At 60.9% G+C, this 25,811-nt stretch overlaps 1 protein-coding gene and 1 long non-coding RNA gene across 2 annotated transcripts; one reads left to right on the forward strand and one right to left on the reverse strand.

Moving 5' to 3' along the window:
* Positions 1–8,755: 8,755 nt before the first annotated feature.
* PHB (prohibitin) lies at positions 8,756–13,923 on the reverse strand. The gene is made up of 7 exons (XM_032711091.1): positions 13,852–13,923; positions 13,252–13,377; positions 12,833–12,994; positions 11,826–11,968; positions 10,819–10,935; positions 9,920–10,015; positions 8,756–9,109 (listed from the first exon to the last, which is right to left on the reverse strand). The coding sequence occupies exons 2-7, from the start codon at positions 13,337–13,339 to the stop codon at positions 8,897–8,899; spliced, it is 819 nt and encodes a 272-aa protein (XP_032566982.1). The 5' UTR covers positions 13,340–13,377; positions 13,852–13,923; the 3' UTR covers positions 8,756–8,896.
* On the forward strand, positions 8,937–10,310 carry LOC116798584. Its single transcript, XR_004360911.1, has 2 exons — positions 8,937–9,562; positions 9,705–10,310. It is a non-coding gene; the product is annotated as an uncharacterized LOC116798584 (long non-coding RNA).
* Positions 13,924–25,811: the final 11,888 nt, after the last annotated feature.

Below are 25,811 nucleotides of genomic sequence, written 5' to 3' on the forward strand. Positions count from 1 at the left end.
GGCGCGGCGGCGGAGGGCGGAGGGCAGGGCGGCCGGGGGGCCCTCCCTCGCTCCCTCCTCCGCTCCGCTCCGCTCGGCCCCCGCGCTCCGAGCGGCCGCCTCGGGGGCCGGGGCCCGGCGCTCGGGCCCAGGCGCTGCCGCCGCCGCCGCCGCGGCCCCCGAGCTCCCCCCTCCTCCTCCTCGTTCTCCCCGGCCGGGGCCGCCGCCGCAGCGCTACGTGGCCGCCGCCGCAGCCGCCGCCGGTCTCGCGGGGGCGCGCTCGCGCGCTCGCTCCCGGTGGCGGGGACGCGCTCGCTCGCTCGTCCCGGTGTTTTTCCGGGGGCGGGGGGGGGGGCGAAGCGCGGCGGGAGCGCGCGCGGGGAGGCGGTTGCCACGGGATGGGGGGGGGAGGCGGGCGCGCGCCCGTGCGGGGACGCGCGCGCGCGGGGCCGAGGGGGCCGGTGAAGGGGGAAATCTGCGAGTGCGCGTGTGTGGGAGCGCGCGCGCGCGGGGCGGGGAGAGACGGAGCAAGCCGGGGGGGGGGGGAGCGCGGGGGAAAGGACCAGACAGACAGACAGACACTCGTGACACCCCCGTCCTAGGGCTGAGGGCAGCGGGCGGGCACCCGTGGCGGCGTCGGCGCGAGGGTGAGTGTTCACGGGCGGGGACGCGGGGGACGCGCGCGCACGGGCCGGCCGCGGGCTGAGGGGAGCGGGAGCGCGCACGGTGGGGGGGTCACACACACAGACACGGGAGCCGGGGGCGGCGCTGTGCGCATGCGCCGCCGGGGGCCGTTACGGCGCTCCCGCCCCTTTTCCCGCCGCGGCTTCACCTGCGGGGCGCAGGTGAGGCGGGGAGAGTGCGCATGCGCCGGGCGTGAGGGGGCGAGAGGGGGGCCCTTACCCCACGCGAGTAATTAGCGAGCGCACCCTAATTATGGCGCTCAGGTGAGCCGGGGGGTGTGAGGGTGAGGGCAGAGTGAGGTGTAAGGGGGTGTCTGTGAGGTGGCGGGGGGGGGGGCGCCGACTCCCCTCAGCGCGGCCGCCCGCCCGTTACTCCGCGCAGGTAATTAGCGAGCCCGCCTAATTACCTGAGTCAGGTGAGCCGGGCAGGCTGCGGTAACCCCGGCCCACGCCTCGCCGGGCTCCGGGGAGGGGCGAGGCCGGTGCCCTCAGGGAGCCGCGGGGACGGCCCTTGGCTCGGGGGTGTCCTGTGGGGTCACAGCGCTGCCCCTCGGGACCCGGCTCAGACCCTAAAGCCTCCTGCCGAGCCCCGCCTGACCCACGGCAGCCACAGGAGTCGGCCCCAGCTGTTCTTGTGCCAAACCCCAGCTCCCGCTCCTTCAAACCTCCCTCTCGCCTTTAAAACACCAGTAACTATTTAACTCCAGCCTGTGGTTTCGTGATTGCACCCTGATGGATGAGGGAGATGTGACAAGAAGGAACACCCCCTGCAGCCGGCCGGTGACAGTTTTGGGGCTCGGGGGGTGTGTGGGGTCGGGGCCGCTGCTCCCCGGGCTGGCACAGCCTTTCCCAGCCGGGCTGGCACAGCCTTTCCCAGCCGGGCTGGCACAGCCTTTCCCAGCCGGGCTGGCACAGCCTTTCCCAGCCGGGCTGGCACAGCCTTTCCCAGCCGGGCCACCTCTCCCGGAGGCTGCAGAGCCCCGTCCCCAGCCCCAAAACCGCTGTGTAGGAGGGGACAGCGCTGCTGTGGTTTGGGTTTGGCAGCGGTAAAAGGAATTAGTGAGAGCAGCACAAACGGGGAGAGGGGGAAGGGCACCGGCCCCTTTGGCCGTCGCCGTTTCCCCGGGATTTAGGGATCCCTCTGGCTGCTCAGGTTTGTGTTCCTGCTCTGGCCTCCTTTTCTAAATCCTTTAGTCCACAGTCTCTCCTCTACATGTGGTTTGTTTCCTTGCCTGCTGCAAATGCCCCCCCTCTCCAACAGTGTAGGGCACTTGATTTGAGGTTCTGCCAAAAAATCTCTGTGCCCTCACTCCCCTGCAGTTCAACATTACACACCAGAGTGTTTTATTTACTCTGGATTATTGAGCATAAACCTCAGATCTGAGCTCCCTGTGCAGAGCAGGGATTGGGGCTTTCACAGGCAAAGTTCAGGATCAAGTTGAAAGGGCAGGGAAGGCTGGGGAAGCCCCAGGGTGGGCTTGGAGTGCATGGACACTGCCCCATCCTTGCCCAACACCTTTGAGCAGTGCAGCTTCTTGAGGGAAAAATAGGTGGGGAATTTCAGGAGACGTGCTGCTGCTGTTATCTATGGATGTGAAGGATGCCAGGTAGTAGAATTTCCTGCCTTGGAAAGGAAAGGAAGAAGAGTGAGGGGGACCTTTTCCTCAGAAGGTGAATGTACAAGTCAGCAGTGACAGACCCCTCTTCCAAATGTGGGGTTCCAGCAGAGGGACCCTGGGAAGCAGCAGGTGCTGGTGTCCAGAGGAGCACAGACGAGGAATAAACTGTTCAACAGCCACAAAGGCAGCCACAGACAAATATCCTTGGACTCCTGGCACGAGGAAACCAAACCAGTCCTCACATCCCTGCCTGTGTCCCAGCAGTGTCCGTGGTGGCCCAGGGAAGGGACAGCTGGAGGGAGAGAGGGCTGGTTTGGCTGCCCCAGGCCCCCAGCAGTGCACCCTTTCCTCCCTGGCTGTGGTGCTAATGGGGGTGACAGCTCCTCGTGCTGTTCCCAGGGAGGGATCCAGCTGTGCTGCTCAGCCCTGTTCCCACAGGGAAGCCTGTTCCAGCTCCTTCCAGCCCTCCCTTTGATCTCATTTGACGTGAGGAGACATGTCAGGCAGGTAGAGGGAAGCAAACACAAAGCTGGCACAGGAGCCTCTCTGAGCAGGGCTCTGAGCACACACCTGCCTCGAGCCACAGATCCTTATCAGCCCCCATTTCCTTTCTCTCCACGCTGCTCTGGAGCTTCTCTGGAGCTTCTCGAGGCAGCTCTGCAGCTCCTGCCCTGCTCAGCCACGTGCTGTGCTGCCGTGCCCCCTCTCCCTGGCATTTCCCTTCTCTCCAGGCAGAACCAGGGTGGGAAATGCCCTCCTGTGCCCCGGGGACAGGGGATGCAGCGTCCCAGCTGTTTGCAGGAGCAGCAGCAGTGGGTCCCTCCCTCAGAACCAGGGGTTTTTGGCTGGGCAGCTTAGGAGCTTCGAGGGTGAAAAGCACAACAGAGGTGGGGGAATGTGCTGGGCCAGGGCAGCAGACGCAGCAGAACACGGTGTCACCCACCTGTGGGTGTTGGAGAGCACTGGATGTTCTGGACCTGCTGAGGGAGCAAATGTGACAAGAGTATTGTTGAGATGCAGCGAACTCTGTCCCGGGGGTCACCTCTGCACCAGCTGCAGGATGGTGTGGGGAGGAGAAAACCAGCCAGAGGTGAGCTCCTGCCTTTGGCAGCTGTTGGTTTTCCTGGGCTGTGGGCAGGCTCCTCGGGTTTCCACGCTGGGTGTTCCTGGGCCATCTGCTCTGGTTGTTTTACACGGCTCAGGGCTGGAATCCTCTGGTGGGAGAGACCCTGCCCAGCCCTGCAGCCCCACGGGAGCTGTGAGATGGGGCCCAGGTCACAGAGCTCTTGGCTTTACCCAGGCACTGATGGATCTGCTCCATCCGGACTCCTGCTGGGAGGATTCCTGGGAAGCTCCTCAGCCCTCCCAGCCCTCTGTCTTCCCACAGCCACAGGGAGACAGGGCTGCCCTCCTGCTGTCCCACCTGCCTCCCCTGTGGTGGGAGGTGACTCGTGGTGTGCCAGGGCTGGCCCTGAGCAGGGCCCTGGGGAGCAGCACTGGCCCTTCTCCCCGTGCCTGGGGCTGTGCTGAGGCCTCCACGTCGTGACACTTGTGCTTTGGGAGCAGCCTGAGCCAGGCCCGACGTGGCACTTGTGGGAATGCAGCTGGGACAATTTCTTCTTCCCCAGGGGAGCTTGGGGTGCTGCTCAAGGACCCCGGAGAGAACAGGCTGGGAAAACAATCCAAGGGTGGGCAGAGCAACCGAGGCACAGACAAGGTGCTGACACCTCCAGCCTGGGGCTGGACCCGACCAGTTGACTCTCAGACTTTATCTTTTAGATATCCTGCTCTGTCCTGCAGGGTTCAGGATCCTCTGAAGCAATGGGAAAGGAAGCAAAAGGAAAACAAAGGGGTTTTCCTGCCAGCTTTGGTCACAGGAAGCCCTGTGCTGTGTGAGGGAACCACCAGCCCCCAGAGCTGAGGCTCTGAGGCCAGGTCAGAGCAAAGCAGAAGTTCAGGCAGAGGAAATTCCCATTCCCATTCTCCTCCTTTCTTAGTTCAGTGTAAAGCCACAATTAAAGATTAATTGCCTCCAAATAACACAGCAGAGCTCACACCCACCAGCATCTCCTTGTGCCCGAGATCAGACCTCTGGAGCAGCTCCCCGTGGGGGTTATTAACTGCCTCTGGGGTCCTGGGGTAGCAGGACTGTGTTGTGAGAACCATCAGCCTCTGCACAAAAACCATGCCACCAAAAAAAAATATAAAACTTCTCTTTGGGTGGCCTTGGTTTTGTGCTCTTTGGTTTTTTAAGAGAGGAAGAGCCAGACTGTGGGATCCAGCAGTTGGCCAAGAGCGGGATGGGAGTGAGGGAGGCTCAGAGAACCAGGGGATTTTACTCTTGGTTGGTTGTTTAATCAGCTTTGCTGTTGTGCTGTAATCTCTCAGGTGTCACATCAGGGAAGTTCTAGAGTTTGTGCTGGAGTGATTATTCACTGGAGATGTCCCCAGAGGAGGCTGTTGGACATTTCTGTTCCTGGGTTAAAGACACCTCTGCTCCCCTCAGCATCACCCCCACAAAGCAGTGCAAGAAGGGTCCCTGTACCTTTGCTGGGGAGGAACAAACTGGTTTGACTGGAGTCCTTTCCATGCACACCTGGGCTTCCAGCTGCCTCTGAGCCTCCCACTGGCTCAGGCAGGACGTGCTGGGCTGGAGTCAGCTCAGGGCTGATGGAAAACAGGCACAGGAGGAACGTCCCAGCCCCAGTGCCAGGCGAGGAATAGTGAAACCAAATTTGGCCCTGAGGATTGCTGCCCTTCTCCCAGCTGAGCTGAGCTCCAGCCTGGCTGGGGGCATCATTTCCTCCTCGCTTCTCCAAGTGCTTCCTCCCCCCACCCCCTCTGTTTTTCAGGACAGGCATTTGCTGCTGGATCCCCTCGGATATGAACAGCACCACGGAAGCAGTGAGGGAACTCCTCCCCACCTCTCGCTCTGCCCACTTCAGACACGTTTGCTGCAGGGCACGAGTCATCCCGGCCTGGGGACCTCCCTTACCTGGGGAGGGCTCGGCCCAGGTGCTGCAGGAGTGTCCAGGTGATGTTCCAAATTCCAGCCGAGCTGCACATCCCGACTGCTCCAAGGGCCCAGCCACGGGGTGGCCTTCCACGTCCTCTTCCCAAGGCAGGTAGGCTGGTTATCTGTTAAACAGGGAAAGAGCAGGCTCAGGAGAGGGGGAACACAGAGGAAATGAGGCAGTTTCCTGTTTGTTTATCCTGACCAAAAGCCTGTTGGGCTGCTCTGGCCCAGCTGCTGCAGAGCTCTCTCTGCCACTGGTATGAAAAGAAGGAAGGAAAAGTCTCCCAGGAAGTAAAAAACCAGTCAGTGCTGCCATCAATCACTCTGAAGCCACAAGACTCCGGGGCTTTAGGTTAAAAACTGCCAGGCTTTTACCAACACTGGGCCCTCCAGCATGGATTTATCACAGTAATGTCCTGGACCCAAAAATTCAGGGCTGCCTTTTAACACCAAGCTAAACCAGCTCACACCTCTGAGGCCATTCCCACACATTCCCTCTGTTCCTGTGCCCCCTGGAGCAGTACCACAAACACAGGGATGGTGGGAAAGGAGGAATGAATGCTCTGGGGGCTGCACAGCTGAGCCACCCTGGGAGCAGGGTTAGGGAGGGACAGGCATTTGCACCTTCCCATGTGCTGCCTTGGGCTGGAGGGGCTAAAACCTGGAGCTGGTGAGTGGAAAGGGCACCAGAGGTTTCCTGGACAGGCTGGCACAGGGACTGAACCCTCAGTGACACTGTCAGACAGCTCTTGTGCCAGCCTGGGCTCTTCCTTCCTCACCTGGAGCCTGGGTTTGTCCTTGTCCGTGTCCTCTGCCCTGCCCGGGGTGACCTCCAGCTCTGCTGTCCCCAGGGGAGCCCGAGGGACACCTTTGGTCCCCGTGACCCTCCCCAGGCAGATTTGCTGCTGCCACCTGGTGGGAACCAGCAGGGAAAGGCCCTGCTGCTCCTCTGCTGGTGTGACCTCTGCAAAGGGGACCTCTGCAAAGGGGGGACCTCTGCAAAAGGGGGGACCTCTGCAAAAGGGGGACCTCTGCAAAAGGGGGACCTCTGCAAAAGGGGGACCTCTGCAAAAGGGGGGACCTCTGCAAAAGGGGGGACCTCTGCAAAGGGGGGACCTCTGCAAAAGGGGGACCTCTGCAAAGGGGGACCTCTGCAAAAGGGGGACCTCTGCAAAAGGGGACCTCTTCCAGTCCTTCCTCCTGCCACCGTGAGCAGCACAGCCCCAGCCTCCATCACTCAACCACACAACACCCCCAGCCCTGAGAGTCTGGTGCTAAGTGTGACAATTTGTTGGAAAATCACGGAATCCCAGGATAGTTCAGGCTGGAGGGAACCTCTGGAGATCATCTAGGCAGGGTCACCTGCAAACCAGGTGGGAAGTGGGAAGATCCAGGAGTACCTGGGTGAGGGATTAAAAGTTGTCAAATACACTAAAAGTGTTTTGTGCAAATAGGTGACAAAAATGAAGAAACACTGAGCAGAGAAAGCAGCAGAAAGCCCCCACACAGCAGAGAACTGGTAAAACTGCCCAAAGCAGGAAATTCTTCCCTGCAGACAGTGGGAATCCAGCTGGGACAGCCAGGCCAGGGGCCACTGGCTTTTCTGGTCACAGGTTTCTGCACCTCCCCTCAGGGGGCACCATCTGGGACAACACTCTGTCCTGGTGTCCTGTGCAGGGCCAGGACTTGGACTCTGATCCTCATGAGTCTCTCCCAGCTCAGGATGTTCCATGATTCCCATCTGGAGCCAGGTCTCTGAGCACCAATAAACACAATATAAACAAGGGGTTCATCAAACACGCTCCAAACCAGGACTAACACACCCCAAACAGCCCCAGTTCAGGAGCAGCTTTGAAGTGGGATGAGTTTGTGGCAGCTTTAGGCATTAAGGGAGGCAGGGACAGGGTCAAGGAGCAGTTTAACACACAGGGAGCATTTGCAGAAGGAATTACACCCAAAAGCAAAGGAAACAGAGATTAATCAGACCCAGGGGACACCGAGAGAGCCTCAGACACCTCCTCCAGAGAGGCAACAGCAGGAAACACTCCACACTCCCCTGGAATCTCCGAACTGGAGGGAGAGGGAACGCAGAGCCCCGGGAGCTGAGCAGGGATTTCAGCCCCACTGTTCGGAGCCCAACACCTGCAGTGTGAAACTAAAGCAGGAAATGCTTTAAAAGGAGCCTTGGGAGAGCAGTGGAAGCTTCCCCAGAAGTGTCTGAAGCAGTAAAGCAGAAGAATAAAGAACAAGAGCACCAGAGAGGGAAGAGATCTGGAAGTTATTTGGGAGTCCTTGGCTGCCTGAAACACTTTGCAAGCTCAGGCACCTCATCACTGCAGGAGCATTCCCTGCCCAGCAGAAAAAGCAGGAAAGGCTTTCCATGTCACCAGAAGTGAGGGCAACAAGTGCAAGGGGCTGAAAGGAGCCCACCATCCCCAGCAGGTTCCACAGGAACCCCCAGGGCAGCAGTCACACCCACCCGAGGCTGTTGCTGAGGGATAACAGATCCAACCTGCAGGAGGTTGCCAGGCTGGAACTGTGCAGGGAGAGCAGTAAAAGCCCTCACAAAACCAAGACACTCTTGTTAAAGGTGTTACCTTGGTGCAGGAATTCAGTGAAAGACTCACGTTCCAAGCTTCTAATTCGTCAGGATCAAGCCCCACTCACCTGTGCCAGGTGACTCTCATCCCATAATCCAGCACCAGCAGGACGTGTCTTGCCCCACTGACCCAACCTTCGTTCTTCTGAGACAGCAGAAAATAAAGCAACGACCCACACTGCCACCCTCGGGCCTGTGACATTTATTGAAGGCTGGTTACACAATCTCCCCCCTCACATCTCCTCCCGGAATAAAACAGAGCGTGGATGCAACAGAGAATTCTGCCCACCCCCGACTGCCTGAGCCACAGAGCACCCAGTGACCCTCCCTGTGCCAGGGCTGGCCTGGGGGAGCACCCCACAGGGCAGGAGGAACAGAGCAGGGGGCAGCAACAGGGGGAAGAGAGGTCCTGATTCCAGCAGGATTCCCTGCAGAGGAGCCACCTTCCCCTCCGTGCCTGGAATCCATGCACTGCACAGGGGGAATCTCCTCACCCCGGCACGGAGCTGTGCCCCCAGCTGCCAGGGCTGTGCTTCCCACAGGCACAGCAGAGCCACTGCCCCAAGCTGAGGAGTCCTTTTGCTCTCAGGTGACCCTGGCAAAGGACTGGCTGGCTGGAGGGCGAGCCCTGTCCCACAGTCCAGGCCCTGCCGCTCCGCAGCGGCCTGAAGGCACTGAGGCAGCCGAGAGCCCTGATGGACCCGGCCCAGGGAGTCACCCGGGCTACCTGCTCATCCCAGGAGGGAGGAGATGGGAAACTCTGCTCCTGGTGCTCAGACTGCCTGGAAAGGGGCAATTCTCAAACCTCGAGTGGTCGCTGAAGCCACAGCTCTGCCGCCCGTGGGAGGAAACGCAGCTCTGGTGTCAAGGCGCGTTCGCTTTTATTGGATTACCAATTCAAAGAGGGGTCGATTTCCGTTTCCTCTGCTTTTACCAAGGAGGAAACCGCGATGATTTGGTTTTGGAGAGGGCTGGGCCGGCGGGGCGGAGGCCGCCGGGCTCACTGAGGCAGCTGCAGGAGCACGGACTGTCCGGAGGGCAGGTAGGTGATGTTGCGGGAGCGCGAGAGCTGGTACGCGATGTCCTCGGCCGCCTCCAGCTTGCGCAGCTCGATCAGCCCGTCCCCGGCCGTGGCCAGGGAGTTGGCAATGAGCTCTGCTGCCTTGGAGTCCCCCTCAGCAGAGATCACAGCTGCCTTCTTCTGCTGCTCGGCCTGCAAGCGAAAGGAGAGGGTGAAGGGATGATTTTCTGCAGAGGAAACGAGCCAAGCAAAGGCTGGTGCTGTTCTTGTGTTGGAAACCCCCAGTCCCACCTCCTGTTCTCTCCCTCAGGCAGAAAGTCAAGGTAAGTTCACTTTTTACTGTTTTTCTGCCTACTGTGGAGGAAAAAAAAAGACAATTCCAAGATGATTTTCAACCTCAGGAAACATTAATCCACCTGAGGGTGGAAAATTGTCCAGGAGGGATTGGAGAACTTCAGCAACAGAGTTCAAGCCAGGTCAGATCAACTGTTTAATCACCCTGGCTGATGACATGGATCTTGCTGCACTCAACAGGCACAGAAGAGCTGAGAACACCTGTACTGAACATGGAATTGTCTCTGCAGGTGCTCCCTGAGATCCTGGGTTGATCCAAGATTACCTGTCAGTAACACTCCCAGCACACAGGTCCCTGTGTATCCAACAGGGTATCAAACACCCTGCAAAGCTCTGACCACCCTCTCCAAATTCCACAAACAGCAGGAAACTGGTTGCAAATCTCATCCTTGGACCCCATTTCTAACTGGCTTTTCCTCCCTCCTCCACAGAGGCATTTCCAGGAACACTGACTGGGACAGGATATGAAAAAAGGACCCCCAAACCCACCCTGGGGCTTTATCCAGGGCCATCTCAGCACTGTGACCCTCAGGGACTCTGTCCTTCACCTGCCCAGGCTCTGAGCAGCTGAGCAAGATGTTCACTGGAAGCTGGAGTGGGAGGGAGGCACCAGGAACCAATTCCAAGTTTCTCAGAAGGACAAATTACCTTTTCCACAATGAATCTGGCTCTCTCTGCTTCCTGCTGGGCCACCTGCTTCATTTCCACCGCCTCTGTGAACTCCTTGCCAAAGGTCAGATGGGTCTGGAGGGCACAAACCAAGCCAAGTCCACAACACTGACAGTTCTCAGCAGCTCTGCTGTGACCCTGCCTGGCCCAGGGACACTGGAATGGGGGGGAAAAGCCAGGATCCCCAAAAAATCCCCATCCCACAGCCATCCCCATCCTCAGCCCGGGCTGCCTGGACAGCTGAGAGCTCCTGGGATGGGACAGGGGAAAGCTCAGCTTCCTCCAGGAGTGTGCTCAGGGGAAAAGCCCCAGAAACAAAGTGTCAAAAATGACATTTTGCAGAAACAAAGTCACCTCCCTGCAAACACTTCCCGTGTCCCTTCTCTGTTCTGAGGGAAGCCCCAGGTGGATGCACAGGCCAGACTACAACACATTTAATTTACAAAGGAAGAAGTTTAACTTGTGGAGGCAGATGGGAGGGCAGAGCTCCCTCCTTGGATGGGCCTGGAAGAGGAGAACCAGGAGAACACTTAATGCTTTGCAGAAAAAGCTGCTCTCACAGTGGGTATTTTCACCCCTCCTCATTCCTGGTGCTTCCTTGGGGTGCCTGTGGAACAGCTGCCAAATGCAGAGCCAGGTGCAGCCCAATCCATCCCCCAGGGAAGCATTTGCTCCTCACTGGAGCTACAGAAGCCCTGCACAGGGAGGGCTGTGGACACACCAAGGGCTGCCCAAGGTCACTGGGACAAAGGCAGAGGAGCTGACGGGAGCTGGGAGCACAACACCCTTCCAGAGGCACAGACACACACAGGCCAACACCCAACCCCCCCCCCATCCCACTGACTCCGAGAGGGAAATGGCAAAGGCAGAACTCCTACCAAGGACACGTCGTCCAGGATGAGCCCGAAGGTCGCCGCTCTCTCCGTGAGGTCCTCGCTCACCTGCCTGGAGACCAGCTCCCTCTGAGTGATCAGCTCTCCAGCATCAAAGCGAGCCTGGAACAGGGAATTCCTTCATGGAAAGGGCTGTCAGGCACTGGAAGGGGCTGCCCAGGGAGGTGGTGGAGCCACATCCCTGGAGGTGTCCAAGGAAGGACTGGGCGTGGCACTCAGAGCTCTGGGCTGGGGGACAAAGTGGAGATTGGGCACAGGGTGGACTCGATGCTCTTGGAGGTTTTTTCCAACCTCAAGGATTCTGGGATTCTGTGAAAGCTCCCAGAAGCAGGAGATTCTCTGTGCCCTGCCTGTCTTTGCACCCAGAGCTCTCCCCCAGCAAATGTGGAGCTGCCCAGGCAGGTGGAGCAGGAGCAAGACTGAATGACTGGGAGTTTAAGCTGGCAAGGGATTATTTGGCAGTTCCCTGGGGATGCTCCCAACCCCAGAGCTCTTCAGTCAGCTGAAATCTAAGATTACAGGATAATGAAAATCCTGTTCTCCTGCTGGAGGCTCCCAGCTGGAAGAGCAGAGCTGGTAATGAAGGAACCTCTTTCCATCCAGAGATCATCCAGCACGAATCAAATCAGGCCAAGCAGCTGGAATGACCGAGGAACAAACAGTCAGCATTGCTGCAATCAGCTTTGCTGGGTGGCCCACGAGAGCCTGGGGGTGCAAAGAGAAGCCTTATCAGACTGCCAGAGGGCAGGCTTAGGTGGGATTTTAGGGAAAAAATTCCTCCCTGTGAGAGTGCTGAGGGGCTGGAATGGATTTCCCAGGGAAGCTGTGGCTGCCCCATCCCGGGTTGGAACCGGACAAGGTTTAAGTTTCCCTCCAACCCAAACCGCTCTGGGATTCTACTCTCCCAAGGCACGACACATCCCATGCTCCAGCGGGTCCCTCGTTGGCAGGAGAGGGAAGAGAGAGCCCAGCAGCTGCCAGGCCGTCCTTACCACGACAGACTTGAGGATCTCAGTGGTGATGGAGGGCAGGACCCGCTCGTCGTAGTCCTCGCCGATGCTGGTGAAGATGCGCGGCAGCTGCGCCGTCACGGGCCGGAACAGGATCCGCAGCGTGATGTTCACGTTCTGCAGGTCTGGGGAGAGCAGCCACCACTCACTGGGCTGCCCTCCCCAGCCCTCTTGGCTTTGTGCCACGAAATGAGCTGGTTTTCCTGCCCCTCTCAGCCTGGGAAGCTGTGAGCCTCAGTCTGTTTGCGGTGCCCCAAGGACGGGCTTTCTGTGCTTTCTGTGCAAAGGGATCGTTTCCATGCAGGTGATAAACGTACAAATGTCCCCAAGGTGGTGCCAGACTCTGCCCAGTGGTGCCCAGGGACAGGACAAGCCCAAACTAAAACACCACAAGGGCCACCTCAACTTGAGGAAGAACTTTCTCCATGGAGCTGGCAGAGCACTGGGACGGGGGAGGCTCTGGAGTCTCCTTCTCTGGAGACATCCCAAACACACTTGGATGAGCCCCTGTGTCACCTGCTCCAGGTCACCCTGTCCTGGATGATCTCCACAGGCCCCTCCAACCCCAGCTCTTCTGGGATTCTGGGGTTTGCAGGACCAGAGGAAGAGCCCTTTGACCTGTTCTTCAGTTAAAGAGTCACATCAAACCAGTCCCGACTGTGCCAACCCGGGACAGGTGGGATCTGCACAGAATCCCAGAGGAGCTGGGGTTGGAAGGAACCTCTGGAGATCACCCAGTGCCACCCCAGGGGCAGCTGGAGCAGGTGACAGGGGTGTGTTTGGGATGTCTCCAGAGAGGGAAACTCCACAGCCTCCCTGCTCACCTCTCCAGGGCTCTGCCACCGCCACGGAAATAACTTCTCCCTCACCCTGAGGTGGAACTTGTGGCTCAGTTTATGGCCGTTGCTTTAGGGCCCATCTCCACTCCCAGCAGGAGGGAACAAACCCTGGGAAGCCCCAGTGCCGCCGTTCCCTGTCCCAGGGCTCACCTTTGCTGCCGGTGATGACGGGGATGTTGCGGGGGCGGGAGCGGCAGTCGAAGATGATGGGCTTCTGCACCCAGGGGATCAGGAAGTGGGTCCCTTCCCCCACCACCACGTCCTGCACCCCTCGGAACCGGTCGAAGATCACGGCCCTGTGTCCTGCATCCACTGGGGAGGGAAACGGCACGTCAGGGAATCCCAAAAACCACCCCCCGGGAACGGGCTGGGCTCCCCACGGAGCAGCTCCGTGACAGCTTCTGGAGAAAGGACCTCCCAGCCCTCCTGACTGTGCAATGCTCGAGGTACAGACCAGCCCAGCAAGGCCCGGGGGCTGTTTTTATTTGGCAGTAAAAGCCCACAGATGCCAAACCATTGGCAAAACCATAAAATAAAGTGGCCTGAAGCGCCCAGCTCGTCCCACTCACCGTTGTACAGAGCAGAATTCACGACTCCACCTGCAACAGCCAAGCCCAGGCCGAGCTTCCCGATGCTCTCAAACACCTTCGCGGCCATTTCACCCCTGCAGCTCCAGCCCCCGTTGGAATTCCCTCCTGCAAACACCCCCCGGGACCGTCAAAACCTCGCCCAGCAAGGTCGGGGGGGTGTCCATGGAGCTGGGGATCGACCCCTTCCCAAAACCCCAGCAGCTCCTTCTCCCCCACCCAGACACCTGAACCCTTGGGGTCCCCCCAGCCCCGGGGGTCTCCTCCCCCCGCGACCCCTCCTGGACTCGGACCCCGCAGCACCCCCGGGCACCCCCCCAAGCCCACTCCCCGCTCCCCCCATCCCCTCCTTACCCCTCCACTCCCACCCTGACCCCCCTCCCGCCTCCCCCTCCCCGTTCCCTCCTAGGCCGCTCGCCCCCAGGACGAGCGCCCCGTGAGTCAAGGCCTCGCTCTCTCGCTCCCTCCCGCCCTCAGGGCGCGGCCCGGCTCGCTCTGGGCTCCCCCCCGGCCCGGCAACCCCCGGGACCGTGCGGGACCCCCGAACCCACCGCCGCCCTCCCGCCCCGCCGCTCCCCTGACCTCCACATGAGGCCGCGGCCGCCCGCCCCCACCGCGCCTGCGCGCGGCGCCAACACGCCCGCTGCTCATTGGCTCGCGCCTCCCGGGGCATTCTGGGATGTGTAGCTCTAGGCAGCGCTGACGGCAGGGAGTGCCTACAGCTCCCGGCGTGCACCGCGGCACCCCGCTGGCTGAGCAAGGCCGTGCGCTATTGGCTGGAGCTGCGCGCAAGGGCTCTTGGGAGTTGTAGTCCCGAGGCGGGAGGGCACGTGGGGACCGCACCGGGGACAGGGGTGAGGGGGACAGGGATGAGGGGGACAGGGGTGAGGGGGACAGGGATGAGGGGGACAGGGGTGAGGGGGACAGAGCTGAAGGGGCAGGGATGAGGGGGACAGGGATGAGGGGATGGGGGAGTAGCCAGAAGGAGCAGGGAGGGTGGGCAGTCTCTCCGGGCAGGGAGCCATCCCAAACACACCTGTGTTATCTCCTCCAGCTCCCCCTGCCCTGGATATCTCCAGAGGTTCCTTCCAACCTCAGCTCCTCTGGGATTCTGTGCAGATCCCACCTGTCCCGGGTTGGCACAGTCGGGACTGGTTTGATGTGACTCTTTAACTGAAGAACAGGTCAAAGGGCTCTTCCTCTGGTCCTGCAAACCCCAGAATCCCAGAAGAGCTGGGGTTGGAGGGGCCTGTGGAGATCATCCAGGACAGGGTGACCTGGAGCAGGTGACACAGGGGCTCATCCAAGTGTGTTTGGGATGTCTCCAGAGAGGGAGACTCCAGAGCCTCCCCCGTCCCAGTGCTCTGCCAGCTCCATGGAGAAAGTTCTTCCTCAAGTTGAGGTGGCCCTTGTGGTGTTTTAGTTTGTGCTTGTCCTGTCCCTGGGCACCACTGGGCAGAGTCTGGCACCACCCTGGCAGCCCTTGGGAGATATTTCTATGGATTGATGAGGTCTCCTCTCAGCCTTCTCCGCTCCAGACTAACCAGGCTCGGCTCCCGCAGTCTCTCTTCATCAAAGAGATGCTCCACACCCCAAATCATCTCGCCCCTGCAGACAAAGGCCCCTTATTCCCGCTCCCTGGGTATCCCTGGGTATCCCGATGCCGCTAGAGGGAAGCAGCGCTCTCCCTTCGGAGAAAAAGGGAAAAAAGAGAGGGAAGGAAAAAAACCACCAACCTTCTGTCCGGAGAGCGTTTTCCCTCGGATGCGACACCGCTGGGCACGGGGGACTTTGTTACCCAGCCCGGCAGCATTTTGGGATGACAACAGAGCTGAACCCCCTCCTTTAGGGCCCAGAGGATCCCAGGAATTCTCAGGGATTCTCACCTTGTCCCTCCTGTGAGCTCAGGGAGTCCTTCCCCCCACTCTGCTCTGTGGGACGAGGCTGAGGCTCAGCATTCCAGGGCTGGAGGCTCCCGTGCTGCCCTGGCAGTGGGGTGATGGGTGGGGACCCCAAAAGCGAGGGCAGGTCCCTGCTGATGCCCCCCGTGCCTCCAGCCCCGGGGTGGCCACGCTGGAGCAGCTCCTGCCCGGGAATGTCACCCCTCCCGGGTCCCTTCTGGCCCTTGGGGGTCCCCCCGGGTCCCCAGCCCAGCTGTGCACACAGATGTGCACTGGAGGCCCTGGCCTGTGTTTTGCAACCCTCCTTGTGAGGCCCCCAAAGCTCCTCTGTGCTGCTGAGGAGGATGGGGCTGAGGGGAAGGGGTTGGGATGTGGCTGGAGCTGCCAGGGACCCCCCAAATCCCAGCTGGAATGAGAGGCCCAGGGAGCCACAGCCCAGCCCTAAGAGCTGCTCTGAGCAGATCCTGACCCTGCTTGGGATCATCACTCCAACACCCCAAGGGGTTTGGGAGCCAAATCCTGGAGACCCTGGGAGGTGGGAAGGGTTCAACTGGATTTTGGGTGCTCCCACACCCACGTGCCTCCCTCCAGGGACATCCCAGGGAGCATCCAGCTCTGCCCTGGCCCAGCTGGCAGGACCAGCCCCCACATCCCACCCATCCCAACAAATTCCCTCCAGGGCTTTTCCCCCAGGGATGACTTTGCCCCGGGAGGTTTTTATCTCCTTGCCTCTGATCCAATAAAAACATCCTAATTGGTGACAAAGCCACAGCCACGAACGCCCAGGGATTTATTCCCTTTCTGACACCAAACTCAGCTGTTAAATTTGGGATTTAGGGAGCTGAGGGGACAGGGATTTGCCCGGCACCACCCCGTGCTTCTGCATCTCACTCGCTGCCAGGTCTGTGCAGCCCCTTCCCTTCCCCTTTCCATGGAAAATGAGAGGTTCCCATTCATGCAGAACAGGGAAAAAGGCTCGTGGCAATGGGGATTTTTGGTCCAGGGCCCAGGTTTTGGGATGGGAGCTGCGGGAGCCGCCGGGTCGGAGCCAGTGACACCCTCACCAGGGAGCGGGAGGAAAATGGGGCCTTTGTGCTGGGAATGTCTGCAGGGTGATTCAGCCCGGGGTGACGCTGCTGACACGGGCTGGGGGGGCCTGGGGGGTCCCACTGTGTCCCCCCGACATCCAGAGAGCCCATCCCGGGCTCTGTGGGCTGGGGGATGTGGCACAAGGGCTCGTGACCTGTGGGGTTTGGGGTGGAGACGAGGGGCTGGAGCAGCCAGGAGTGTCCTGGGCCCTTGGGAAGGGGCTGAGGGGGGCCATGGAGGGGCCCCCAAAACAGGGCTGGGCTGGGACCCCACTGTCAGGGAAGGTGGACCCCAAAACAGGGCTGAGCCCCCACTCCTGGTTATGGCAGGGAACTGAATCCTGAAATAGTGCTGGGAGCCCCCTGTCAGTGATGGCTGTGGAGCTGCACCCCAAAATAGCACTGGGACCCCATTTTTGGTGACAGCAGTGAAGGTGACCCCAAACCAGCGCTGGGACCCCATTTTTGGTGACAGCAGTGAAGGTGACCCCAAACCAGCACTGGGACCCCATTTTTGGTGACAGCAGTGAAGGTGACCCCCAAACCAGTGCTGGGACCCCATTTTTGGTGACAGCAGTGAAGGTGACCCCAAACCAGCACTGGGACCCCATTTTTGGTGACAGCAGTGAAGGTGACCCCCAAACCAGTGCTGGGACCCCATTTTTGGTGACAGCAGTGAAGGTGACCCCCAAACCAGCGCTGGGACCCCACTGGTGGCAGTGGCAGGAGTCAGACCCCTCCCTTGCCTCTCTCCCCGAGGCTGCCCCCCGTTTTTGGGGGACGTTTTGGGGGACATTCCTGCCCGGGGCGCAGGAACCGCGGCAAGAAGCGGCTCATTGTGCTCGGCCAGCCCTGCCCGGCCGAACAAAAACCCTCCTCTTCTCCCTCCCTCGGCCCCGCCAGCGCTGCCCCCGGACAATCCACGGCCCCGAAGCGCCAAGCGCGGAGCATCCAAGCGCCCCCGGGCACCGGGAGGATCCAGGGGGAAGCTGGATCGGCCCCGCCCCAGCCCGCGCTGGAAAGGAGGTTTTTCCAGCCCAAAAAGCCGCGCGGTGGGTTCCCCGTTCCCACCCAGCCGGCCCTGCCCGGGGGTCCCGGCCCCAAACCCGGTTAAGCCTCAACGAGCATCCCAATTGAATTAGTTAAACTGCATTAAAGCCCTGCGAGGACACGGTTCAGAGTGGAAACGGCCCTAATGTGATTTCAGCCCAGTTCCCTGCCGCGATTTGCAAGTCAGAGAAATCGAATTAGGGGCTGTTTTCATTCTGAACTCTGTCCACACAGGCCAGTAATGCAGCTTAATTAATCTGCTTTAAAATTGAGCCTGTCTTTCATTCTGGCTTCACCTGACTCACCCCCGAGCAGCAGAAACCCACCGGCAAGGAGGGCTGGGACCCCTGGGTTTAGATTTGGGGATGGAAAATCCTGGAGGGTTTAGAGAAAACCAGGATTATCCCTAATCCCATCAGGGAATAATCTGGGGTGGAGCCCTGAGCTGCAGCCCCAGAGCTGGAATTGGAGCATCCCGGCTGCTTCCCGGCTGCTTCCCGGCGTTCCAGCAGCTCCAGGGCGGGGGTTTCCCGCTTCTCCTCGCTGGTTATCGCCCCTTAACAACGTTCCCTCCTCCGTGGAAGCGAGCGGGCAGCTGGGACCGGCTGCATCAAGGCCCGGGAAGGCTGGGAGGGCTGGGAATTGTCATCCAGCAGCTCCAAGGAAACCCGGGCTGGGCCAGGGAAAACCTCGGCCCCCCCAAAACCCACTGCCCCTTTAATTCCCACGCACCCTCTGCCTGCTCCCCATCTTCCTCCCAGTTCCCTTTTGCCCATTTCCTTCCCAGTTCCCCTTTTCCCATCCCAAATTTGCAGAGGGAAGGGGCTGGAGGGGTGTCTGGGCATCAAAACACGACCCCCGGGGGGATCTGGGGACACCTCCAAGGGGGGTTGGGGTCTCTCCCACCCTCCCAACGCTCCTGTTTTCTCCGCACAGGTAAAACGGCATCGCCATAACGGGGCTGCAATTAAAAGGGAGTTAATGACTTAATGAATCATCACAAATTAACACGCGACCCGCTGACCCGCTCTGGTTGTGGCCACCGCCTTTGGTATTGCGGATCCTTTCATTTCCCTCCGGCAAACTGGCTGCTCATTTAGTGTCTGTAGGAGGGCGGGGGGGAGGAGAAAAGGGGGGGTCTGCAGGGCAGGAAAAGCCCCTCCCGGAGGGGGTGACCCCCCCAATCCCCCCTCCCCCCAGCGCTGACCCGCAGCCCGAGCCCCGGGCACGGCCAGAAACTGCCCCGTCAGCTCCTCCTCGGCCGAGGATCTGCAGCGCTGCAGAAAATTCAGCCTTAAATTAATTTACGACAAATTAAATTACGATTTTTCGGGGCGCCGAGAGCTGAGCACGTGCCTGAGGTTTGTGCGCTGGTGCCGCAGCTCCATCGCCCCTCCCAGAACCCCCGCGAGCGTCCCGGGGGGCTGATGGGGCCGGACTGTTCCGCTCATTAGCTCATTAACACTCATTAACATCCCCACGCCCCGGCCGTGCCCACCCAGGGACCCCCGTGGCTGAATTCTCTGCCGAGCCCCTCCTCACCCCCGGCTCTGGGGGGGTCCCGCCGTCCCCAAAATCGCACCCGGCCCACCCTTCCCTTCCCCGGGCGTTCTCCCCTCTCCCGTTCTCGGCCCGGGCCCCCCTTCCCTCGGCGTCCGTGGCTCCCCAGCCCCCCCGAGGGCGGTGGGTGCTCCGGGGTGGGCGCTGAGCCGGGGATCGATGTCTCCCTGTGCCGCTGACGTTGGATTCATGTCTGGCTGCTCCAGCCCCGCTCCCCCCGTGCCCGGGGGGCTCTAAAAGCATTTCCATGCGAGCGGCTGCGTTCCAGGAAGCTCTGGAAGGAGCCCAGCCCGCGCCGGAACGGTGGCACGGGAGGGCGAAGCCGTGGCACGGCCTCGAAAGGGGGGAATTCACCCTGGAATGGGGGAGTTTGGCGGCCTGGGAAGCGCTGGGACCCCCGTGGAGCCGGGGGCAGCTGCAGATTTCTGTGCCACTGCACTCGCTGGAAGGGCAGGAACAGCCTCTGCCTCGTTTGCAGGGGAAAAAAAGAGCAAAATTCCCAGTTTTGGGGTGATGGGGCCGGGATTCCGGGGGGGGGGTCTTTGCTGCCGGGGTTCCCACAGGGAGGGAAAACCCTCCTGGGGGTTGGGTCTGGGGGGTGCACCAGCTGAGACCACCACAGCCCCCCAGCCCCGAGCTGGGATCAGCCCAGGGGAACGTTCCCAGCTCCATGTGCTGCATCCCGCTCCTGGGATAAATCCTGTCCTCTCCCGGGATAAATCCTGCCAGCTCCCGGGATAAATCCTGCCCTCTCCCAGCCCCGGACAATGGCACCTCAGTGTCCCGTCGCCGCCAGCAGCTGCCCCGGTGGCCACAGCCCGAGGCCCCGCGGCCCTTCCGCCCCCGGGGGGGCTCCGCTGTCCCCCCATCCCGCCGGGAACAGCCGGGAGCATCCCTGTTTCCAGGGGAACCGCGAGCGGGTCAGGGAGAGGTCTGGGATGTTTTAGCCTTCCTGTAAGGGCCGTAATTGCTCATTTATTTAGTGCAATTAGTCCCAGGTGCTCGTTCACGTCTGGGTGACCCCGGCGGGTTCCCCCCCCCCGCCCGTTCCAAGCCGTGGGATCGATATCGGCTCCTGGCGAAGCACCGAGTCCCCTCCGGGCACTGGGCACCTTCCCAGCCCTCGCCCTTGACCTTGACCTTGTCCCTGCTCCTGCTCCTGTCCCTGCCCAGCTCGGCTCATCCCGAATATGGGATGGGGTGCTCCCCTCAGAGGAGCAGAACCATCCTCATCCCAAACCCAGGGACAGTCCAGGCTGAGTGATGCTATCCCTGGAAAAGCCTCCCCCCGCTTCCCAGTGTCTGGGAGGAGGCAGGAGAGGAGGCAGGAGCCAGGGAGGGGGGGAACAATCCAGGGCTTTGTGGGAAGGGACCGTCCCGACCGCCGGCAGGGTCAGACCCTGCTGCCTTTTGTCCCCGGGCAGAGCCCTCGGGGGGGGGGGGACACGGACTGAGGGGTCCCTGCCCTGGGAACAGCAGCGGGAATCAGCAGCTGGAAGAGGGAACGGGGGGAGCAGGGACGGGGGGGAGGAGGGGGCGCAGGAATAGGGGGGTCACAGGGCTGGGGGGTCACAGGGATTGGGGGGGGGTTCGCTGGCATTGGGGCATCACAGGGATTGGGGGGTTCCCAGGAGTTTGGAGGGTTCCCAGGAGTTGGGGGGTTCCCAGGAATTTGGAGGGTTCCCAGGAATTTGGAGGGGGTCACTGACATTGGGGGGTTCCCAGGAATTGGGGGGTTCCCAGGAATTTGGAGGGTTCCCAGGCATTGGGAGGGGGTCACTGACATTGGGGATTCCCAGGATTTGGGGGGTTCCCAGGCACTGGGGGGGCTCACAGGTATTGGGGGAGTTCACAGACATTGGGGGTATCCCAGGAATTGGGGGGGGGGTTCTCAGGATCACAGGGGGGTCCCAGGCACTGGGGGGGTTACCCAGCCCTTTCTTTTTGTCCTCCAGCACAACCTGTCCCCCCTCTGGCTTTAAGAGCCCGTCCAGGTGGCCTGGGGGGGTTTGGTGGCCCGGGGGGGGGGGTTGGTTGTCCCTCAGGGGGGTTTAGGAGCCCCCCCCTCCTGTCTGATCACCCCATGGCCCCCAGCCCTTCCCTTTAACTCCTGCAGAGTCTGAAAGGCCGGGGGCTGTCGGTGCCAAATGCATCTCCAGGGCTCCCCAGGCACCACTTCCCTCATGGCTCCCTCCCAGAGTTTTCATTCCCTGGCACTGGGACCATTCTGGGTTTAAACCTTTCTGCTGCCTCTTTCTCCCTCCACCCCCATTTCAGAGCACTTTAACTGCCCAAATTCCCAGCTGGCACGTGGAGTGTTCAGTTCGTGGGTACTGGGAGGGAGGCAGGATGGATCCATCCCGAACTCAGGGCACGGGAAGGGAAAGTGCTGAGGGAGCCACTCTGGGGGCTGGCTGGGGGTCCCCCTGGGGCACCCCCGGGGCTCAGCAGCACCCAGGGGGGACCTTCCCTCCATCCTTACCCCCCCCCAGCTCTTCCCAGCCCATCACTCCCAGGGATGTGGCCTGGGAGCAGCAGGATTCCATTCCAGCCGGGATGGAGCGGCTGGAGGAGATGCCCAGGGAAGGATTCCCTGGAGGGGAACGTGCCTGAGCTGCTCCAGTGATGGAGTCGGGGGAGACCTTTCCTGTGGAATCTGGGATTGTGGCAGAGGGTGGGGAGAGACCAGGGCTGAGCCCTCCCTGCTCCAACGCCCACTGCTCCAGGAGGGGCTGCTCCGGGGGCTGATCCACGAGGGAACACCCTCATCCAGGGGCTGATCCACGTGGGAACACCTCCATCCAGGGGCTGATCCACGAGGGAACACCCTCATCCAGGGGCTGATCCACGTGGGAACACCCTCATCCAGGGGCTGATCCATGGAGGAACACCCACATCCAGGGGCTGATCCATGGAGGAACACCCTCATCCAGGGGCTGATCCACGAGGGAACACCCTCATCCAGGGGCTGATCCATGGAGGAACACCCTCATCCAGGGGCTGATCCACGAGGGAACACCCTCATCCAGGGACTGATCCACGTGGGAATACCCACATCCAGGGACTGATCCACGGGGGAACACCCTCATCCAGGGGCTGATCCATGGAGGAACACCCTCATCCAGGGGCTGATCCACGTGGGAATACCCACATCCAGGGACTGATCCACGGGGGAACACCCTCATCCAGGGGCTGATCCATGGAGGAACACCCTCATCCAGGGGCTGATCCACGTGGGAATACCCACATCCAGGGACTGATCCACAAGGGAACACCCTCATCCAGGGGCTGATCCACCAGGGAACACTCACAGCCACCGGAACCGAGGGAGCCCTGTCCCTCCTCACACAGACAGTGACAGGATTCCAACAAAAGCTGCTAAATAACCAATAAACCCCCCCCAAAAAACCCAAATGCAGGGAATTTCTGCCCTCACAGGACCTTCCCCCTCCCTCCCCCAGCTCCCCCCCAGGCTTCTCCCGAGCCTCCCTGCCGGGGGTTGTTTCCCTGGATGATGCCTCGGAGGTCTGAGCTGCTCTGGGTTTGCTCCCCGGGGCCCTGGAATGGAGCTTTTAGGAGGGATAATAAACGTGGAGGGTGGGGCTGCTCCATCTGCCGCCTGCCAGCGCCTCGTGGGGGCCGTGGGGCTGCGTGGGGAGGGGGTTTGGGGTCCCTACGGGGCCTCCAAGGGTCGTGTGTTCCTTGGTGAATCCGTGGAGCCCCCCTGGATGTGACCCTCGTGTGTTCCTTGGTGAATCTGTGGAGCCCCCCTGGATGTGACCCTCGTGTGTTCCTCGGTGAATCCATGGAGCCCCTCTGGATGTGACCCTCGTGTGTTCCTCGGTGAATCCATGGAGCCCCTCTGGATGTGACCCTCGTGTGTTCCTTGGTGAATCCATGGAGCCCCTCTGGATGTGACCCTCGTGTGTTCCTTGGTGAATCCATGGAGCCCCTCTGGATGTGACCCTTCTCCCTGCTGCTCTCACCCAGGGGAGGTTCCTTCCTCCCTCCTGCACCCCAAAAACCTGCTGCTGCTGGGACAGAGCCTGGGGACACTGGCAGGGCCAGAGCAGCCCTCGGCAGGGCCGGCAGTGGACAGTGTGGAATAATCCAGCCCATTCCTGCAGGGACAGGACCCACACTCGGGATCACATTCCCGGCCTCGGCAGAGACCTCTGGCCCGAACTGCCCGGGAGCCCTGGGCTGTGGGTTCAAGCAGAGGGCAGGGCTTTAGTTTTGCTTATTATTATTTTTTTTTAATACGTCTCCTGGAAAGGGAGAGGATGCCACGGGAAAAGCTGTTTCCCAGCGGAGCGCCCCGTTATCCCACTGGGATCCCTGGGATCGGGGGTGGAGGAGCCTGGAGCAGCCCCGTGCCAGGCCCCAGCCATCCCAACACCATCCCAGCTCCCCTGCCAACATCTCCTGCTCCCTGGAGCCGTTGGGCTGCAGCTGATGCCCCGTGGGATGGGCAGAGGAAGGAAGTGGGATGCTCTGTAATTAGATCCCTGACGCTCCAAATGCACCATCCATGGATTTTTTACGGTGCCCACTCGGAGCAGGGCAGGCTGGCACCCGGCTCACCCCATTCCCGGGAGGAGCAGCCCCAAAGAGCTCCCTGTGGTTTCTTTTCGGAGCCAAATGTCAGCACTGAGGGACCTCCAGGGTGAAAACCACCCCCAGAGCTCGACCCGGAGAGCTGCTCCCACTGGGAGCACCCAGCTGGAGCCTCCGGGGGCTGGGAATGCCCTGCACCCCCAGAGGGACACTCGGGAACCTTCCCCAAGCAAAACAAGTGTGGGAGGAGCTGCTTTTCCCCAGGATCCTTCCTTTTCCCTGGGGGAAACCACTCATGGAAGGGCTCGGGTGTGGGGCTCCAGCTCCTCGGGTGTGGGGCTCCAGCTCCCCGGGTGTGGGGCTCCAGCTCCCCGGGTGTGGGGCTCCAGCTCCCCGGGTGTGGGGCTCCAGCTCCCCGGGTGTGGGGCTCCAGCTCCCTGGGTGTGGGGCTCCAGCTCCCTGGGTGTGGGGCTCCAGCTCCCCGAGGGGTTTGCTGTGGGTTGGGCAGCAAAGGGCAGGGTTTGGGCACCCTCTGTGCCCTGGAAAACCCGGCTCAGGCAGGGGAGGGAAGGTGGGGGAGGGCACAGCCACATCCTCCCCTTGAGTGCCCGAGCACTCGTCTGCCTTTGGATCCCTTGGAAGGGATGGAGATGCCACTCTGTCCCTGGGCAGTGATTCAGCCCTTCTGAGGCATAAATTGTCCCCAGGAGGTTCCTGTCCCTCTGCATTGACTGGAAGGAGAGCAGAGCAGCTCCATATTATTCATAAAAGCATCTCAGGCTGCCCCGGGCTCGGCTGCAGCTCACAGGGAGCACCCTCAGCTCACACAGAGCTCACACAGAGCACCCTCAGCTCACACAGAGCTCCCTCACTGCAGCTTCCAGCCCTGAAAGGCCACCCAGAGACACCAAATCCGGGTCCACCTCCCTGGATGACCTGGATCAGGTCCTTCCCAGCCCCCTCCCTGCATTTCCAGCCCCTCTGGGGATCCAGTCCCCCCACGGCTCCCCTGGGACTGCAGGCAGTGGGATCAGGGGGTGCCCCCAGGAGCTCGTCCCCTACACATGGATTGAACAGGGGGAAGGCTCCAGCAACCAGGACATGCAAGGAAAACTCCGTCCCAAATTTCCTGGAAGGCTCCAGGTCTCTCCCAAAGCCTCCCTTGGCAGGAGACACAGGATGGATGAATGAGCAGAGGGTGAATGAGGCTCCCTGGCAGAGGAGCTGCTCCCTGTCTCCAGACCTGGCTCTGCTGGTCAGGGCTGGTTGAATGACTGCAGAACATCTCCCAGCACTGGAGAGAGAACAGTGATCCCACCCTGCTCCCTGCCTGCCTCTGGAGCAGGTTGCACATGGAGAGAGAAGGGAGAAGGGAGAAGGGAGACAGCCAGCGCTGCTCCAGGCCATAAATTACCCTCAAGGTTTCCTAATGGGACCCTGATTTATCTCCTGCCTCTGTCTGAACTAATTGAGTTCATTCCACTCGGTGATTCATGCCATGGAAATGGGTTCCAGAGAAAATGGGACCTCAAGCGGCTTCAGCAAATCCCTCCCGTTATTGGCCAGGGAGCCGGAATGCTTTTAAAGCAGCAGCTCTGCAGGAGCAGGAGCCACCCCCAGCCATCAGTCACTGCCAGGGCCACGGCTCGGCTTTCAGCAGGGCTGCACATCCAGCTGGGGCTGCTGGATCCATCCCTTCCCCAACTGGGGCTGCTGGATCCTTCCCTTCCTCAGCTGGGGCTGCTGGATCCATCCCTTCCCCAAATGGGACTCCACATCCATCTCTTCCTCAGCTGGGGCTGCTGGATCCATCCCTTCCCCAACTGGGGCTTCAAATCCATCCCTTCCCCAACTGGGGCTCCAAATCTATCCCTTCCCCAGCTGGGGCTCCAAATCCATCCCTTCCCCATCCAGGGCTCCCAGGAGGACCCAGGGGCACAATCAGGGGTTTGCAGCCTGGGGTCGGCCCTGGTTTGTGGCTGAGGGTGGGGTGGAGGTGATTTGGGGCTCAGCACCCCAGGACAGTGGCAGTGGGTCTGTCCTTCACATCCCAGGGGAGGGGAAGGGGGGTGGGTGAGGGAAAAGCCCCCACGAGCTGCTCTTTCCACCCTCTGATCAGCACCAGAGGGGAATCGGGACTTCAGCTCCCAACTCCCACCCATCTCAGCCAAAATCCCCGTCCCTGGGCTCATCCCTGCCCTGGGAGCTGCCATCACACCCTCCTCCTGCTCCTCCTCCTCCTCTCCATCCTGCCGGCTTTCAGGGCATCTCCCCAAACCTCCCTGTTTTCCCACACTCCACTTGGCCAATTCCAGCAGAAATCCAGCCAAAATCCAGCCCAAATCCAGCCGAACCCCCCCCGGGGCAGTGAGGGGGCAGTGGCCCC

Source organism: Chiroxiphia lanceolata, chromosome 26, assembly GCF_009829145.1.
Source record: "Chiroxiphia lanceolata isolate bChiLan1 chromosome 26, bChiLan1.pri, whole genome shotgun sequence".
Classification (NCBI taxonomy): Eukaryota; Metazoa; Chordata; class Aves; order Passeriformes; family Pipridae; genus Chiroxiphia; species Chiroxiphia lanceolata.

Excerpts from the sequence above, each read along its gene's own strand:
- PHB (XM_032711091.1), bottom strand. The coding sequence starts at position 13,339 with ATGGCCGCGAAGGTGTTTGAGAGCATCGGGAAGCTCGGCCTGGGCTTG. Across the intron at positions 12,995-13,251 it reads GAATTCTGCTCTGTACAACG|TGGATGCAGGACACAGGGCC; the intron begins GTGAGTGGGACG and ends TTCCCTCCCCAG. Across the intron at positions 9,110-9,919 it reads CCAGATTCATTGTGGAAAAG|GCCGAGCAGCAGAAGAAGGC; the intron begins GTAATTTGTCCT and ends TTTCGCTTGCAG.